This window comes from Oncorhynchus mykiss, chromosome 19, assembly GCF_013265735.2.
Source record: "Oncorhynchus mykiss isolate Arlee chromosome 19, USDA_OmykA_1.1, whole genome shotgun sequence".
In the NCBI taxonomy this organism is placed as follows: domain Eukaryota; kingdom Metazoa; phylum Chordata; class Actinopteri; order Salmoniformes; family Salmonidae; genus Oncorhynchus; species Oncorhynchus mykiss.
In genome coordinates, this window is record NC_048583.1 from 58,298,631 (window position 1) to 58,317,577 (window position 18,947).

Genomic DNA, 18,947 nt, shown 5'->3' on the forward strand with positions numbered 1-18,947 from the left:
CTGGAATAAACTCTTCTGTTTTTCCGTTTTCACTTTTAGGAATCGAGGACAAGTGACATTTATTGTTTAGATCTAGAATCATGGACATGGTCCGAAATGTACGTATTTACTATTCACTCTTTCAAATGCTCAACTTAAAATGGTTACTATTCTGTACTATACTGTTATCACATCACACCTGATTTTTTTTTTGTTTTATCTGTTCTTTCAAAATGTCTTTTCCAGAGTGCTAGTTGTTAGCAGAAAGTGTTTCATTTTCCAATTTGAGGAATGTACCTAAAATGTGCAAATGGTAAAACTGTTAACACATTGTCTGACACAGAGTGAATTATAGGATCTCTATATGTAATTCTATGATATGGGCCTCATTTCCCAGAGCTTTCATAGCGTTAGTGTCATTCTTACGATTCACATTCTTACGATGTGTCATTCTTACGATTCACATTCTTACAATGTGTCTTTAGTAGTGAAAGTGTTTCCTAGAGCCTTCGCTAGTAACGTGGCCGTTAAAAACCTTTTGCACATCGACTGATCCAGGCTGGGTGGGCTTTACTTGTCTCATAGCGCTCTAGCGACTCCTTGCAGTGGGCTGGGCACCTGCAGACTGACCTTTATTGTCAGTTGAACAGTGTTTACTCTGACACATTGGTGCGGCTGGCTTCTGGGTTAAGCCAGCGGGTGGTAACAAGTGCGGTTTGTCAAGTCATGTTTTGGAGGACGCATTACTCGACCTTCGCCTCCCGAGCCCGTTGGGGAGTTGCAGCGATGAGACATGATCGAACTTGGGGAGTAAAAGGGGCGGTAAAATATATAAATAACTTCGGCATGCTCATAATGGATATTTTTTTTATAGCAGACATATCTACCGATAGCTGCCCTTCTTTCCAAAACATTGAAACACCTCCCTGGTCTTTGTGGTTGAAATTCACTTCTCGACTGAAGGACCTTACAGATAATTGTATGTGTGGGGTACAGAGATGACGTAGTCACTCAAAAAAATAATGTGACTTGTTAATCAATTAAACGTTTACTCCTTAGGCTTGCCATAACATAGGGGTTGAATTCTTATTGACTCAAGACATTTCAGATTCAAATTATTTTTCATTAGTAAAAAAATCCCAATAAATAATTCCACTTTGATATTATGGGGTATTGGGTCTAGGCCAGTGACGACAACTCTACATTTAATCCATTTTAAATGCAGTAACACAATAAAATGTGGAAAAAGGTCCAAGGGTGTGAATACTTTCTGAAAGCACTGTAGGCCTATGGCCTATACTGTAAGTAAGCCATTTATTTTAATGCAGTCATCTGCAGTTTTCATTTGAAGCATATTCTTATTCATCCTTTGCTTGGTTGTTACAATTGCAAAGACAACGGAGAGGAGGATTAACACTGTTTAGCAGAGATCCTCTGTGTACACAGTGACGCAGGAGGGCAAAAAAAACGCTTTGGACATACCGAGTCATTGCGCAAAATAGTATGCAGCATCATCTGGAAATGTATGTAACAAAAGTTCAACATTCACCTTCTGCTACCATTTCTGTCAAGCCATCTACGCATACAGTTTTGACGCATATGTTCGATAAACCCAACGTATGCACCACACCAAACGCACTGCAACTGCCTCTGCAACGCAGTGCTGCAAGGCATTCACAGCGTTTCATTGGAAATTAATGTAATTCTGGTGTACCAAAATGCAAAAACACTTTCAGTGTGTTTGAAGCGTTAGCTGTACTATGAAAGGTCTGAGACAGGCGTTAGATTACAGGCGTTAGATTACGAGCGTTTTCAAGTGCATTGTTAATAACGATGGTTTTGGGAAACAGCTCGGAGATTTAACGATGTTCCTACGAAGATTTGAATGATTAACCTGGCTCTTAAAATCTCCATCTTATTTACTTTTGACCCTCAGGTTGTGGCACATAGCGTGCCAAGGGAAGGACTCTGATGTCATTGTGTTTGGGGGTAGTTGCGACTACATCCTCCTTGTAGACACAGTAAGTATTATGGAAACCATACAGGGAACGTATCTAATCATTCAATGTTGAAGGTGCATAAAGATTGCGGCCCCCCGTGTACTTACGACAAATGCCTTGTTTGCTAAGTTCGCCATATTGTACAATGCTGTCGGTTACTCTTTTTTTTTTCACAGCCATGCAATCTCCATAGACAAACATTGGCAGTAGAATGGCCTTATTGAAGAGCTCAGTGACTTTCAACTTTGCACTGTCATAGGATGCCACCTTTCCAACAAGTCAGTTCATCAAATTTCTGCCCTGCTAGAGCTGCTCTGGTCAACTTTATATGAAGTTATTGTCAAGTGGAAATGTCTAGAAGCAACAACGGCTCAGCCGCGAAGTGATAGGACACACAAGCTCCCAGAACGGGACCACCGAGTGCTGAAGCACCTAAAAATCGCCTGTCCTCGGTTGCAACACTCACTGCCGAGTTCTGGAAGCAACGTCAGCAGAAAAACTGTTCATTGGAAGCTTCGTGAAATGGGTTTCCATGGTCAAGCTGCTGCATACAAGCCTAATGGCACCATGCGCAAAGCCAAGTGTCGGCTGGAGTGGTGTAAAGCTTGCCGCCGTTGGACTCAAGAGCAGTGGAAAAGAGATCTCTGGAGTGATGAGTCACGCTTCACCATGTGGCAGTCCGACAGAAAAATCAGGGTTTGGCGGATACCAGGAGAACGCTACCTGCCCTAATGCATAGTGCTAACTGTAAGTTTGGTGGAGGAGGAATAATGGTCTGGGGATGTTTTCCATGGATTGGGCTAGGACCCTTAGATCCAGCGAAGGGAAATCTTTATGCTACAGCATACAATGAAATTCTGGACAATTCTGTGCTTTCAACTTTGTGGCAAGAATTTGGGGAAGGGCCTTTGCTGTTTCATCATGACAATGTCCTTGTTCACAAAGCGGGGTCCATACAGAAATGGTTTGTCGAGATCGGTGTGGAGGAACTTGACTGGCCTGCACAGAGCCCTGACCTCAACCCCATCGAACTCCTTTGGGCCGACTGCGAGCCAGGCTTAATCGCCCAACATCAGTGCCCAACCTCAGTAATCCTCTTGTGGCTGAATGGAAGCAAGTCCCTGCAGCAATGCTCCAACATCTAGTGTAAAGCCTTCCCAGAAGACTGGAGGCTGTTATAGCAAAGCAGGGAACCAACTCCATTTTAATGCCCATGATTTTGGAATGAGATGTTTGACGAGCAAGTGTCCACATACATTTGGTCATGTAGTGTATCTGAATTCTTCCATCTTTATGCACCTTCGTCATTGGGATGATTTTACCATTTCTGACAGGAAGGAGATTGCCTGGTATTATGTTAAAGCATATATTATTCAAATTCATAAACAGAAAGGGTCCATACAGCATTCATTTATGATGAATTATGGAACATATGTATTATGAATTATGGAACATATGGATGATGAGTTATGGAACATATGGATTATGAATTATGGAACATATAGATTATGAATTATGGAACATATGGATTATGAATTATGGAACATATGAATTATGGAACATATGGAGTATGAATTATGGAATATATAGATTATGAATTATGGAACATATGGAGTATGAATTATGGAACATATGGAGTATGAATTATGGAACATATGGAGTATGAATTATGGAACATATGGAGTATGAATTATGGAACATATGAATTATGGAATATATAGATTATGAATTATGGAACATATGGAGTATGAATTATGGAACATATGAATTATGGAATATATAGATTATGAATTATGGAACATATAGATTATGAATTATGGAATATATAGATTATGAATTATGGAACATATAGATTATGAATTATGGAACATATGGAACATGAATTATGGAACATATAGATTATGAATTATGGAACATATGGAGTATGAATTATGGAACATATGGAGTATGAATTATGGAACATATGGAGTATGAATTATGGAACATATGGATTATGAATAATGGAACATATGGATTATGAGTTATGGAACATGAATTATGGAACATATGGAGTATGAACTATGGAACATATAGATTATGAATTATGGAACATATGGATTATGAATAATGGAACATATGGATTATGAGTTATGGAACATGAATTATGGAACATATGGAGTATGAACTATGGAACATATAGATTATGAATTATGGAACATATGGAGTATGAATTATGGAATATATAGATTATGAGTTCTGGAACATATGGATTATGAATTATGGAACATATAGATTATGAATTATGGAACATATAGATTATGAATTTTGGAACATTTGGAGTATGAATTATGGAACATATGGAACATGAATTATGGAACATATAGATGATGAATTATGGAACATATAGATTATGAATTATGGAACATATGGAGTATGAATTATGGAACATATGGATTATGAATAATGGAACATATGGATTATGAGTTATGGAACATATGGAGCATGAACTATGGAACATATAGATTATGAATTATGGAACATATGGAGTATGAATTATGGAATATATAGATTATGAGTTCTGGAACATATGGATTATGAATTATGGAACATTAATTATGGAACATATGGATTATGAGTTATGGAACATATGGATTATGAATTATGGAATATGTGGATTATGAGTTATGGAACATATGGAGTATGAATTATGGAACATATAGATTATGAATTTTGGAACATTTGGAGTATGAATTATGGAACATATGGAACATGAATTATGGAACATATAGATGATGAATTATGGAACATATGGAGTATGAATTATGGAACATATGGATAATGAATTATGGAACAAATGGATTATGAGTTATGGAACATGAATTATGGAACATATGGAGTATGAATTATGGAACATATAGATTATGAATTATGGAACATATGGATTCTGAATTATGGAACATATGTATTATGAATTATGGAACATATGGATTATGAGTTATGGAACATATGGATTATGAATTATGGAACATATGGATTATGAATTATGGAACATGAATTATGGAACATATGGTGTATGAATTATGGAACATATAGATTATGAGTTCTGGAACATATGGATTATGAATTATGGAACATGAATTATGGAACATGGATTATGAGTTATGGAACATATGGATTATGAATGATGGAATATGTGGATTATGAGTTTATGGAACATGAATTATGGAACATATGGAGTATGAATTATGGAACATATAGATTATGAATTATGGAACATATGGAGTATGAATTATGGAACATATGGATTATGGAACATATGGAGTATGAATTATGGAACATATAGATTATGAATTATGGAACATATGGAGTATGAATTATGGAACATATGGATTATGAATTTGGAACAAATGGATTATGAGTTATGGAACATGAATTATGGAACATATGGAGTATGAATTATGGAACATATGGATTATGAATTTATGGAACATATGGATTATGAATTTATGGAACATATGGATTATGAATTTATGGAACATATGGATTATGAATTTATGGAACATATGGATTATGAATTATGGAACATATGGATTATGAATTATGGAACATATGGATTATGGATTTATGGAACATATGGATTATGAATTATGGAACATATGGATTATGGATTTATGGAACATATGGATTATGAATTTATGGAACATATGGATTATGAATTATGGAACATATGGATTATGAATTTATGGAACATATGGATGATGAATTATGGAACACCTTTACAATGAGCTGTTGTGGTGAGGTAAATCAATAATTATTTAAGACACAATTCACGTTTTTTTTTTTTACAATCACCTTTCTTCAGGGTCACTGCAATGATGTACTTGTTTTCCAGATCCAGCCCTACCACCTCCTTCGGTAACTAATCAATTATGATCATTCGTTCAATGAGGGAGAATCTGTCTCAGCTAGAACACACTTTGATATTTTGGAAATCATGTTGACTGTTTGCCATTACATGGATGCTATAACGTAGTGAAAGATTAGTATACTAAGCTACATCTTCCAAATGCATGCAGTGCCCTGCCCTCTTAGCCGACACTTTCACTGTTCTTTAAAACATTTTTTTCCCCCCCACAGGATATGTGAGGATTACATAGCCAAGAATGTGAAGAACTGCAAGCTGCTTCAAAAACAGCTTCCACGTATGCCCCCAAAACTACTGCCAGCTGTACAGAGGATAATGTCCTTTTTTCGGACATCTAGGAAAATATAGCATTTTCATATGTAAATATTAGTGGGAAATTATCAATAGTAGACTACAGTAAATTGATAATACAGAGTTCATAGTTCATACTCTATGTTCCACGAATTACTGTTGATAAGGCCTGCAGGGTATGTGGGAATATTTATCCTGCAGAAGATTGTAGTTAATTATCATTATGTATCCATATATATTTTTTATGTTTTACAGTTTATTTTATATTATGACTGTGAATGGGTGTGTTTTCTGCCTGCAAACAAGACTGTTGTAATGTTTGATATCATAATTTTTACAACTACAACTTTGCTTTGGCCACCACTTTATAATAACAATATTATATAAAAAACTTTTGAAGACAGTCATAAAAATGTGAATTCGTTAAAGTTGTATTATGGCTATTACACAAACGCCACGCGATTGGACAAGCCCTCTCCAGTACCTGGCTGCTGCGCTGCCTTGTTGCCATGGTTTCGTCAACACACAAGACACTCGGCAGCTTGCTCCTGCGTTTACGCCACAACTCCGTGGTAACCTAGTCTACAAACAACTCAAAAGTACTGAGAAACTTTACTTTTGTCAGGTTGCGAATGATTTGCTGTATAACATCTGTTCATATTTCGTGTAACACCTTAAAATAATTGTAGTAAAGTTGTTGTTTTGTGCTGGGATAGCAAAGCTAGCTACAAGAGTGAAAAGACTTTGTGGCTACAGTAGCCAAGTTAGCTTCTCGCACCAATATGGAGTTCGGTTCCAAACTCAAGGACCTGAATATGACACCGGATGAAATGGGCCGCTTTACCAAGGCTTTTCAAAATGAGGAATTCAGAAAGATGCTGCACGAATACGCAGAGGAAATATCAAAGCCAGAGAACAAGAAGAAATATGAGGAAGAAATCAAGTTGTTAGAACAAGAGAGGGGCGTGGACATTCAATTTGTCCACCCCAAACCTTACCGAGCCCTGAAGACGAGTATGGACGGTAGGCAGAAGTGCTTCATCAATATCTGCAGCAATGACATGATTCGTAAACCTGAGTTTAGGAGGGTAGACGAGGCTGGCAGAGTAGGGCAGCATTGGTCACTACCCCACAGCTTGACACCTGGAACGCCAGACAGGGATGCAAAGGGGAATAAGTACACAATCTATGATGTTGTGTTTCATCCAGACACTATTCACATGGCTGGAAACAACCCAAGATTTATGGAAATGGTTGACAACACTGCTGTTGAGGCTGTCGAGAATGGGGGCAAAGTGAAGCTGGACAAAAACAATGTAAGAGTTTTGAAAATCAAATACAAAGGGACACCACACGCTGCCGTCATGCGCAAGCCCTTACCTGGTCAACCTGCCAAGGAAAAACCTTCACCACTTGACAATCATCTCTCGTTCCCCTACCCCGACGAAAAGCAACCAGATACGGCAACAAATCAAAAGGAGAGCCCTATACCGAAGGCCGAGATACAGTCCGACACCCAGATCAGCCAGAGACAACAAAATGTAAATTCACCCAAGAAGCCAACGAAACCACATTACACTCTAAAATACAGATCATTCATTGATTTGCAAGATTTCAGGTGTTCAAGAGATTCAGCTCAGAGCCCACGCCCTAAAGAGATTGTCATCACTATTGATTTGCCTTTGCTTAGATCTGTTGCGGATGCTGATCTAGACGTGACTGAAAGACTTGTTAGTTTGGAATCCAAGAAACCAGCTTACAGACTAGAGGTGCCGATGGCATATCCAGTGGATGAAAACAAGGGAGAGGCAAAGTTCAACAAGCAAAAGAAACAACTGGTTGTTACTTTACCTGTTCTACCTCTGAAGGAGCCAACAGTCGCTGAAGTGTCTGGCCGGCAGCTTGTCAATGATGATGGTGAAGAGGATTTTGAGAATAGTTGTGTAAGCGCAGCGCAGTCGGAAGACGCAACACGTGGCAAAGAAGATACCCCCGACCACAACGGACGTGGCAAAGAAGATACCCCCGACCACAACGGACGTGGCAAAGAAGATACCCCCGACCACACCGGACGTGGCAAAGAAGATACCCCCGACCACAACGGCAAAGAAGATACCCCCTACTACAGTGGACGTGGCAAAGAAGATACCCCCGACCACAACGGACGTGGCAAAGAAGATACCCCCGACCACAACGGACGTGGCAAAGAAGATACCCCCGACCACAACGGACGTGGCAAAGAAGATACCCCCGACCACAGCGGTTGCAATGAAGGGGACAGCTCAGAAGACGTTCACTCTGGAAATGCTACATCACTCCGGTCTGAAAATCAACTAATCTCAGTCCTGGAAGACAAGATAGAGTTTTCTGAACAGTCTGGTGACATTGAGGAGGACAAGCAACACAAACTGAAAAGTGGTGAATCACACCAAGCTAAAGCTTCAAAGCCCACTGAGTTTGATGGTAAGACTGGGTTCACTGACCAGAATGAGGGACAGTCAGATGACAATAATTTACATGATGAGGTGAGCCACCATCTTTAGGTTAACATTCATTCAGTAGAAGAAAAATGTACTATTATAGTGTATGTCTAGCAAAAGCTGACCCTGTTGTTGTTGAACCGTTAGGCTTCTGTTCATCAGTGCTGTTACTAACCCCAACATCCACTGTGACAATTACTTTTCTTTTAGGTGGAAACAGACCCATCATCCCTGAGCGAGAGAATAGATGACCCATCTAACACTGCAGCAATGGTCATCCCATCCAATCTTGACAACAATGACCAGGCCAAAGACTGCTCATCCCCCAAGATCGAAGAGATAGTTGAAAGTCAAGCTCCAACTAAGGATAAACAGAAGACTGTGCAATTCAGTGAGCATGTGCAGGTGGCTCAGTCTCAGGAGGAAGATGACCTGCCTGCTGAGCAGACCTTTCAGGACTGTAATATGAGACCACAGCAAGTACTGCTGACAGAAATCAACCATGATGGACAAGAGTTGGTCATTTGTGATCATACTACATCTGCTGGTTTCGTTTTTCAAAACTCCTTTATCTATGACCTGGACTGAGTCTCCTGTCAAGGAACTTGCTCCGTCACAAAGATACTACATGAAATTTGTTGCTAATTCAATTCGTTGAGGTCTTGCGTGAAAACCTAAAATCCTTTTATCCAATTGAGGGCAATAGGGAAAAAAGTATTTAAAAAGTTTCAGAATAAGTGAATGAGTAAGACTCCCATGTCTTCAGTATCAATTTCAGAGATCTCCTTTTGAAACAATTTGAATAAGTTATTTCCCATATACTTCTTTCTACAAAAGGGGGGAAAGTTTACATTTAGTATGTTTAAGCAATAAAGCCCATATACCGGTGTATATGCCAATCAGCATTCAGTGGAGTACCCACTCCACTGTACCCACAATTTATAATTAGTTTTATACTTACCATTTTGCTATTAGGCCTACATGTTGAGGGTGTGGAGAAGCTCACCATTTGAGCGACACTTCAACAATTGTAAAATGCTGTACTCAGACCATGCCACGAGGTTCAAGTCTGCTTGACATATCAAAGGATGCATTAGTCACACCACAAATACTAACATTTTAAACAATTGTTTTGGTACATTGTGTACTACTACAAGATGGAGCTACCTGGGGAGGCAGGTAGCCTAGTGGTTAGAGCGTTGGACTAGTAAGCCAGAATCCCTGAGCTGACAAGGTAAAAAAAATGGCATTCTGCCCCTGAACAAGGAAGTTAACCCCCCCTAGGCCATCATTGAAAATAATAATTTGTTCTTAACTGACTTGCCTAGTTAAATAAAGGGTTAAAAAATAAAAAATGGAAACAGATGACAAATATCATTTTAAACCTTCAGAAACTAATTGAGACAATGATAGATATGGATAGTTTCTTTAATTTCCTTTCAAACTTGTACCAATACAGTAAAAAATAAATCAACATTTTTTTAATTCCACAAACAATGTTTATATACACAAACACACATTGTTTAAACAGATATAAACTACTAATTGTCATTTTAGGTTTCTCAATCTGTACCACTGATGGTGAAACACACTTGAATACAAAATGTCTGAACATCAGCACATGTCCAATCAGTGGTTACATAAGAAGTTCTGAGATGCGTGTTGGGTCCAATGACCAAAGAGTTCATACTGCCCTCTGCATTACAGTCTACACTGGCTGGTCACCATTGCCCTACACTGGCTGGTCACCATTGCCCTACACTGGCTGGTCACCATTGCCCTACACTGGCTGGTCACCATTGCCTTCAGAATAATACCAAAAGCATTAACCACGTTTCCATCCGACCATTTCATGCGGATTAATTACCTAATGCATGGAAAAAAGTTACAACTGGGCTGATGGAAACAGGAAATGCCGTTACAATTCTATAAATACCAATACCAATTATTTGTTTGACATGGTGGGATCTTTTTGTGTCTAAAATTAATTATGTGAGAAATGACAGTGGAAACGCCTTTATGTGCAAATATTGATACAATAACCATCACATCGAAGTAAACTTGGGAGTCACGTGATGATATTTTGTGTGTTCCTCCCACTACAACTCGGGAAACCATGCATTTATTAAGCTACAGATGAACTAACTTATGAACTTCACAGGGTGGTGAAAGAGCACGGTGTTGAGCTTGGAAGTATTGACGGTCTTATTCTGGTGACATGATGATCGATGCTTGGCTGCCATTTGACAAATAATATCACTCTGCTCCATAATAAAATCTCATCATGTAGGTAGCCTACCTGCACTGTGTCTGTGAGCTGTTGGCTAGAGAGCACGTGCCAAGACCAGAGTGGGTACATTTGCTGTATAACGCAACAGTTGTGACAAAACCCATCAGTAGACTTGACAATACGATGGAAACCCATTTAACTTGTGTTTTCACATTCTGTACATGGGATTTGACAATTAAAAGTTATGTTTACGTGCACTGCATCATCACACAGCATTTATCCGCAAAAAAAAAGTCTGATGGAAACATCTCTGGTGGGAAAATAAGCATTTTTTTGTTTTAAATGCAGATTTAAGAATATTCTAAATGAAAATCTGTCGCAAATTGGATGGAAACCTAGCTACGGTACTGATCGCCGTGGAACAGTTGAGGGACTTAAATCATCTCAGGCCTCGCTGAAGGCATTGGTCTAGGAACTCCGAGTAACATGATAGGGAGCAAAAGTGATGCTGCACCGGTGCATCTGTTCCTCCCATGTCATCTACCAAAACCACGGTGTGAGACACCAGATGCAGATTCATGCTGACTGCTGTTTTGATGTAGTAGTTCACACAGGTACAGCCACAGTCACAGGTCTTGGCAACCTCCAGGTCTTGACAAAGGTGGGCAGGGATGAGATGAGGCCCGTACGGGATTCTATGTGGCGTGAACACAAAACATAACTTAGGCTCAAATATTGCAAACTTACAAACAAGGTAAAAGCACGTAAATGGGTGAAATGTTGAAAGGAATAATTGGACTAACCTGAGGTTGGCCACAGCCCTGGCGGCCATCTCCTGCAGTGTCAGGGGGAAAGTGAGCTGGATGGTGTGGTCCAGGGGGTTGGGATGGGCGAACGGATTACCAAACAGGTCCAGGTTCTCCAGATTTAACTTTCGGAAGTCCCCTGGCAGCAGGGCCAGCTGGTTGTGTGCAGCTGACAAAAAGCGCAGCTTGGAGAGATGGCTGATGCGAAAGGGCAGCCACACCAGTCCGTTGTTGTCCATCTTGAGGTTGATCAGCTCTCGCAGCTGGCAGAAGTGAGGCGGCAGGGCCTGCAGGCGGTTCTGACTCAGGTCGAGGTGTTGAAGTGTACGCTGGAGGCTGGACAGGCAGAGGGCTTCACTAAAGGTCTCTAAGTGGTTGTTGTGGAGAATAAGCTCAGCCAGGCAGCCCAGGTCACCGATAGTGTCAGGAAGTTTTTTTATGTTGTTATTACTGAGGTCCAGTCTGCGCAGTGCCTTGAGGGAGAGCATTCGCATGTCCACCCGTGAGAGCTTGCAGTAGGACACCTGGAGCTGCTCTAATGAGTAGGGAAAATTGGAGGTCAATGGATATTCCTTCTTGGATACAATAGTCAGCTTCTTCTTGGGCTTCTCCACATCCCTGGCTCGGACGGGCGTCAGTGTAGAGAGAGGCAGGCTGTCCATGTCATTTCCTCTGTGAGCCAACCGAGCAGCCGAGAGGAAGTTCTTCAAGCTGTTAGCATCAGCCTGAAACTCAAAAGAAGACCGATGTCACTAGTGGTTAACAGTCAATACAACAGCCCTTATCGTACCTGCTATCAAACAATTTGAGCGTTACAGGAGAGGGATTGCATTATTTATAAATCCCTCCATATATCAAACAAGTTGACACATTTCCTATCTATCCTTCAGAGTGAGAAACATTCACGATGGTGGGAAAAGTGCTTGGCCTATAATAAGACACGTAAAATGCATAATTAAGCAATAAGGCATGAGGGGGTGTGGTATATGGCCAATATACCACGGCTAAGGGCCGTTCTTATGCATGACACATCACGGAGTGCCTGGACACAGCTCTTAGCCATGGTATATTGGCCATATACCACACCCCTCATGCATTTTTACTTGTCTTATTATAGGCCAAGCCTTATTGCTATTATAAACTGGTTACCAATGTAATTAGAGCAGTAAAAATAGCTTTTGTCATACACGTGGTATACAGTCTGATATACCATGGCTGTCAGCCAATCAGCATTCAGGGCTCGAACCATCCAGTTTATAATGTAACTAACAACCCACGGATTTCATCATATTGTATTAGGCCTACATTTGTTCCCATGACACAGATATCTTTGGTCTTAGTTGTGCTAGCACAAGATGAAACATTTAATTACAAAAAGATTACAATACACATGAGATGTTATTAACATAAGTCACACAAAGGATTGCCTAGTGAGTCCTCACAATGCTAGCCTGGTTCCATTTGTGTATCACCATAGCTGTACGCACCACAGCCTGTCTGTGTGTGTGATGGGTTGAAAATTTGTTTCAAGATCTAGGGGAAAGGTCAACACTGCCCTAATACAGCCTAGAGCCATTGTCACCCTTTGGAAGAAACAGCTGCTCATTTACAGAGCATGCTCCCCACATTCACAGAGCATGCTCCCCACATTCAGACAGGTCTGGCTAATGCATAAATATCAGACTAAGATACACACGGCGAAAGTTGTGAATTGATGTCACTTGTTAAATCCACTTAAATCAATGTAGATGAAGGGGAGGAGACATTTTAAATAATTATTTTTAAAGCCTTGAGACAAGATTGTGTATGTGTGCAATTCAGAGGGTGGGCAAGACAAAATATTTAAGTGCCTTTGAGATGGGTAAGTGCCAGGCGCACCAGTTTGAGTGTCAAGAACTGCAATGATGTTGGGTTTTTCACACTCAACAGTTTCTCGTGTGTATCAAGAATAGGCCACCACGCAAAGGACATCCAGCCAACTTGACAAGTGTGGAAAGCATTGGGAGTCAACATGGGCCAGCATCCCTGTGGAACGCTTTCGACACCTTGAGGAGTCCATGGGCCGGCGAATTGAGGCCGTTCTATGGGGCAAAAGGGGGTGCAACTCAATATTAGGAAGATGTTCCTAATGTTTTGTACACTCAGTGTATTATGCAATGATTCTTTTAAGCATCGGAGATGATTGAAAATCCTAATTAGGGCTGGGAGGATACAGCAATGCAACATTCTATATGTTGGGTCATGTTAACTATTTAATATGCATGCCCTAAAATGATTTATTTCAGTGTAAGCGCTCTACTTTTCCAGCAGAAATGTAAGTAGCATGTGAACCTGAAGGCCAAATTATATATATATTTTTTATTTTAATTCTCCTTTTTCATTGGAGATCAGATTCCGCCATACAAAAATGTCTAGAGCCATACCTTGCTCAAGCAGATGTCAACAGCGGGCTCCTTCAGTCTCACAGTGGCTTTGCCCTCCTCAACAAACCTGGTGAAGAATGTTTCAATGTTTTCTTTTAGCTGTAGAGGAAGTAGGTACACACATTAGAGTAAGACGTGGAACAAAAAACAAAGTGATGGTGGATTCGTTACCTAGCATTTCTGGTGACTCCTTCATGCAAGACCACACACTATGAATGTCCACATTAAAAGGGAAAATCCACTCAAACTATATTTAGGCCCTTTTATCTTTAGTTCGCGTTACAGATTTTGCATCATCGTGATGATGTGGCCGGTTCTTTGGTTCTTGTAAGCCTAATATACTAAAAACGTGTCTGCTGACATACAAAACATTTTAGGACTGTATCAACTAGTGATCGGGGGGAGGACAAAAATACAATTACATATCGCAATATTATTTTTGTCAAAATATATCGTTCACAATATTACTTTTGCGCTAGTTGGTTGTATATCTGCACCAAAACTCCAGTATTTGTCATTCATAGCTTGTTCTCCAGCTTGTTCTTTTTTTAAATAGGGAGTTAATTCGTTTTCAGCACTTTTATTTCCATGACTGATCATTACTCATTCTCATGGCTCTCTTGTCCCTCTGCTGCAGACATATGGTGAGCAATATCGAATGGCAATACATGTGATTTCGGCACCAAAGTATCGTGATAATATCGTATTTTGAGGTCCCTGGCAATTTCCTGACCTAATATCAACAGTGGACGAAGGGAAAAAAAATACCCCAAATAGTTTAGCACAACTCATGTTAATTTTCCTCCAAGTTATCTGAGATAATGGATTTCAATCAAATGCAACTCATTCATTCCACAATGAAGTCATCATACATTTGAAAAGTAGCTATACCAATTAACAATGTCAAGAAGTTGGATGATTCCCTGTGTACTTGGGGTATACCTGTAAAACATAGAATACATAGCTAGACAACTAGCCAAGTAGTTAAATAAACAAATAGCTAGATACTAACCTTGTATTTTGTTCCTGTCCTATCCTTTGCTGTACAGATCATTAGATAAATGTTGTGGCGTTGTGTGGTCTTGTCCACATGTCTTCCAATAGACAGCACAGCCCTTGCGCCCTTTCCTCTGTTTTTCATCCCATACGTGGGAAGCATCCGGTTCACGACTTCGACGTCGCACTGAAGCTTCATTGCTCGAGGTGTATAAATAAATGCGTGACCTGTGTTAGTTCTGTAAATATATCCCAATAAATGAATGTGTTCAAAAAAGTTTTTCCAAACCAAACGGGCAGTTTGACCCCATGTATGATTTTCGTCTAACACAACCTGCTGGCATAAAAAAAGGTAACGTTAGCCCTTGTCACGCCACTAAGTTACTTTGCTAGCAAGATGTCTCAACCTTAGGAGTTTTTATAGCTAGTTTGTAGCTAAGTCAAATACAAGGACATCTGTTATCTGCTAACACACTCAGACAGACAACGAACATAGTTAGATAGCTGACTAGGTTAGTTGCTAAAAAAATGTAGCACAGCATAATATACACTTACGTTGGCAAACTGCAAGTTATGACAACAGAACTAACGAAATGGTTCAAACGCTTTACCGGACCGTTATGTAATACAAGAGTTGAACAAAAAAAGCATGCAAGTTCTCTCTAGCATGCAAACTAACCTGTCAACATGGACCCAAAGAACAACAAGGAAACGTAGCTAGCCAGAGGATCGAACGCGCGAAGAGAACTGATAAATGTACACATGCGCAGACGTGATTTTGTTTGAGAATCTTTTCTTTGGTTGTGGCAAGAAGGGTGCAGCTTTTGTCAAATTATTAACGTCAAAAAGTCGATTTTTTGTTGTTGTTGTGAATTTGATTTTAACCCAACCCCTTTCTTAACCGTAATCTAATTCTCCTTACCTGCTACAAAGTCAAATCTGACAAAACCTAGAACCATTTTAGCCATGACAATTTTTTCTTAGCACCTACCTCCGGTTCTCACCATTCTGTGAAATTTCTAAATAAAAAGTAATGAGCTCCGATGATGCCATTAAATTGGTTGAATGGCGCTTCTTTCGGATGATTAACACTGAAGTCTCAAATGCAACCAGGCCAGACAATAATTGTGTATGATCTTCTGTGTAGAAAATAACACCACAATTGCTTTCAATAGCTAGATTTCCATCCAATTCTCGGCAGATTTTATGTGAATATTCTCAAATCCGCATTTTCCCACCAGAGGGGTTTCTCTCAAACTGACTAGGGTGTTAGTGTGTAAATAAACATTGCTTTTAGAGATAAACGGAGCATACCAAATTATACAGACTAACAGAAGCACAGTGCACTGTTTCATGTCTGTAGGCTTGACCATTAACTTAAAAAATAAAAAATTAAGGTTTAAATAAATATCACTAGGCAAGTCAGTTAATAACAAATTCTTATTTACAATGACGGTCTACCAGAAGGCAAAAGGCCTCCTGCAGGGACGGAGTCTGGGATTAAAAATATAGGACAAAAACACACATCACTAGATAAAGAGGCACTTAAGACAACATAGTATGGCAGCAACTCATAACACAGCATGGTAGCAGCACAAAACATGGTAAACATTACCGGGAACAGACAACAGCATAAAGGGCAAGAAGGTAGACAATACACCATGTGAAGCCGCCACAACTGTCAGTAAGAGTGTCCATGATTGGATCTTTGAACGAAGAGATGGAGATAAGACTGGACAGTGAGTGCTTTTTGCAGCCCGTTCCAGTCGCTAGCTACAGCGAACTGAAAAGAGGAGCGACCCTGGGATGTGTGCGCTTTGGAGACATTTAACAGAATGTGACTGACAGAACAGGTGTTGTATGTGGAGGATGAGGGCTGCAGTAGATATCTCAGATAGGGGGGAGTGAGGCCTAAGATGGTTTTGTAAATAAGCATAAACTAGTGGATCTTGCGACAGGTTTTTTTATTTATTTATTTCACCTTTATTTTAGCAGGTAGGCAAGTTGAGAACACCTTTATTTAACCAGGTAGGCTAGTTGAGAACACCTTTATTTAACCAGGTAGGCAAGTTGAGAACAAGTTCTCATTTACAATTGCGACCTGGCCAAGATAAAGCAAAGTAGTTCGACACATACAACAACAGTTATACATGGAGTAAAACAAACATACAGTCAATAATACAGTAGAAAAATATGTCTATATACAATGTGAGCAAATAAGGTGAGATAAGGGAGGTAAAGGCAAAAAAAAGGCCATGGTGGTGAAGTAAATACAATATAGCAAGTAAAACGCTGGAATGGTAGATTTGCAGTGGAAGAATGTGCAAAGTAGAGATAGAAATAATGTAGTGCAAAGGAGCAAAATAAATAAATACAGTAGGGGGAGAGGTAGTTGTTTGGGATAAATTATAGATGGGCTATGTACAGGTGCAGTAATCTGTGAGCTGCTCTGACAGCTGGTGCTTAAAGCTAGTGAGGGAGATAAGTGTTTCCAGTTTGAGATTTTTGTAGTTCGTTCCAGTCATTGGCAGCAGAGAACTGGAAGGAGTGGTGGCCAAAGGAGGAATTGGCTTTGGGGGTGAGCAGAGAGCTGGAGCACGTGCTACAGGTGGGTGTTGCTATGGTGACCAGCGAGCTGAGATAAGGGGGGACTTTACCTAGCAGGGTCTTGTAGATGACCTGGAGCCAGTGGGTTTGGCGACGAGTATGAAGTGAGGGCCAGCCAACGAGAACATACAGGTTGCAGTGGTGGGTAGTATATGGGGCTTTGGTGACAAAATGGATGGCACTGTGATAGACTACATCCAATTTATTGAGTAGGGTTTTGGAGGCTATTTTGTAAATGACATCGCCGAAGTCGAGGATCGGTAGGATGGTCAGTTTTACAAGGGTATGTTTGGCAGCATGAGTGAAGGATGCTTTGTTGCGAAATAGGAAGCCAATTCTAGATTTAACTTTGGATTGGAGATGTTTGATGCGAGTCTACATGGCCATTAAGGCTAGATTGCTCTTCAAGATGTTCATAGATGACTAGCAGGGTCAAATAATAGTCAGGAGTAAATGTCAGTTTGCTTTTCATAGCCGGGCATTCAGAGGTCAAGACAGCAGGTGCGATAGAGAGAGAGAGAGAGTTGAAAACAGCAGGACCAGAACAGGTCAGGGTTCCATAGCCACAGGCAGAACAGTTGGAACTGGAGCAACAGCACGACTAGGTGGACTGGGGACAGCCAGGAGTCATCAGCCCAGATAGGACCATGCCTCAGGACAGGACTCAGGTCCCCTGGGAGAGGAGGGAGAGGGGGAGAGAGAGAATTAGAAGGATCATACTTAAATTCAAACGGGACACCAGATAAGGCAGGATAATTACACCAGATAACAGATTGAACCAAGCCCCCGGCACATAGACTTTTGCTGCATAGATACTGGGGGGGGGGGGGGGGGGGGGGGGTTAGGGGACACTGTGGCCCCGTCTGACGATAACCAGGACAGGGCCAAACAGGCAGAGTATAAACTCACACCAAGAGGGATAACAACAGACCACCAACTTACTACCCTGAGACAAGGCTCAGTATAGCCCAAGAAGATCGCCTCCACTGCACGAGCCCGACAGGCAGACTAAGATTAACAAACAGAAACTCAATTATCAAGATAGGATGTTCCTATCAACATGAAATATGTAATGATCAGTGAATTTGCATATATTTTGTGTATAAAAAAATGTCATGTTGTACACAGTAAATGGTTGACAAATGAGTCTTTAACCACCTAAGTTATTTATTTTTGAACTACTAATTCAATTAGTCGCACACATGCTACTGAACTAACCAGCGGTAATACT

General features: G+C 40.3%; 2 protein-coding genes across 9 annotated transcripts; one reads left to right on the forward strand and one right to left on the reverse strand.

The window, feature by feature from the left end:
• The first annotated feature begins 1,469 nt into the window (after positions 1-1,469).
• Positions 1,470-9,544, forward strand: dnaaf2 (dynein axonemal assembly factor 2). The gene is made up of 4 exons (XM_036955182.1): positions 1,470-2,000; positions 5,821-5,873; positions 6,096-8,699; positions 8,865-9,544. The coding sequence occupies exons 3-4, from the start codon at positions 6,957-6,959 to the stop codon at positions 9,240-9,242; spliced, it is 2,121 nt and encodes a 706-aa protein (XP_036811077.1). The 5' UTR covers positions 1,470-2,000; positions 5,821-5,873; positions 6,096-6,956; the 3' UTR covers positions 9,243-9,544.
• A 520-nt stretch (positions 9,545-10,064) lies between these two features.
• On the reverse strand, positions 10,065-15,959 carry lrr1 (leucine rich repeat protein 1). 8 transcript variants are annotated; one of them, XM_036955187.1, is made up of 5 exons: positions 15,789-15,959; positions 15,126-15,348; positions 14,114-14,212; positions 11,688-12,421; positions 10,065-11,579 (listed from the first exon to the last, which is right to left on the reverse strand). In XM_036955187.1, the coding sequence occupies exons 2-5, from the start codon at positions 15,306-15,308 to the stop codon at positions 11,324-11,326; spliced, it is 1,272 nt and encodes a 423-aa protein (XP_036811082.1). In that variant the 5' UTR covers positions 15,309-15,348; positions 15,789-15,959; the 3' UTR covers positions 10,065-11,323. The 8 variants fall into 8 exon arrangements, with proteins under 8 accessions (XP_036811082.1, XP_036811078.1, XP_036811079.1 ...); XM_036955183.1 differs by having other exon boundaries at positions 15,126-15,446; positions 15,789-15,957; XM_036955184.1 differs by having other exon boundaries at positions 15,126-15,443; positions 15,789-15,956.
• Positions 15,960-18,947: the final 2,988 nt, after the last annotated feature.

Coding starts and splice junctions, on each gene's coding strand:
- dnaaf2 (XM_036955182.1), top strand. CDS start 6,957: ATGGAGTTCGGTTCCAAACTCAAGGACCTGAATATGACACCGGATGAA. Junction 8,700..8,864: donor ACAATAATTTACATGATGAG/GTGAGCCACCAT, acceptor CTTTTCTTTTAG/GTGGAAACAGACCCATCATC.
- lrr1 (XM_036955187.1), bottom strand. CDS start 15,308: ATGAAGCTTCAGTGCGACGTCGAAGTCGTGAACCGGATGCTTCCCACG. Junction 14,213..15,125: donor GGACAGGAACAAAATACAAG/GTTAGTATCTAG, acceptor CTTCCTCTACAG/CTAAAAGAAAACATTGAAAC. Junction 11,580..11,687: donor AGGGCTGTGGCCAACCTCAG/GTTAGTCCAATT, acceptor CACGCCACATAG/AATCCCGTACGGGCCTCATC.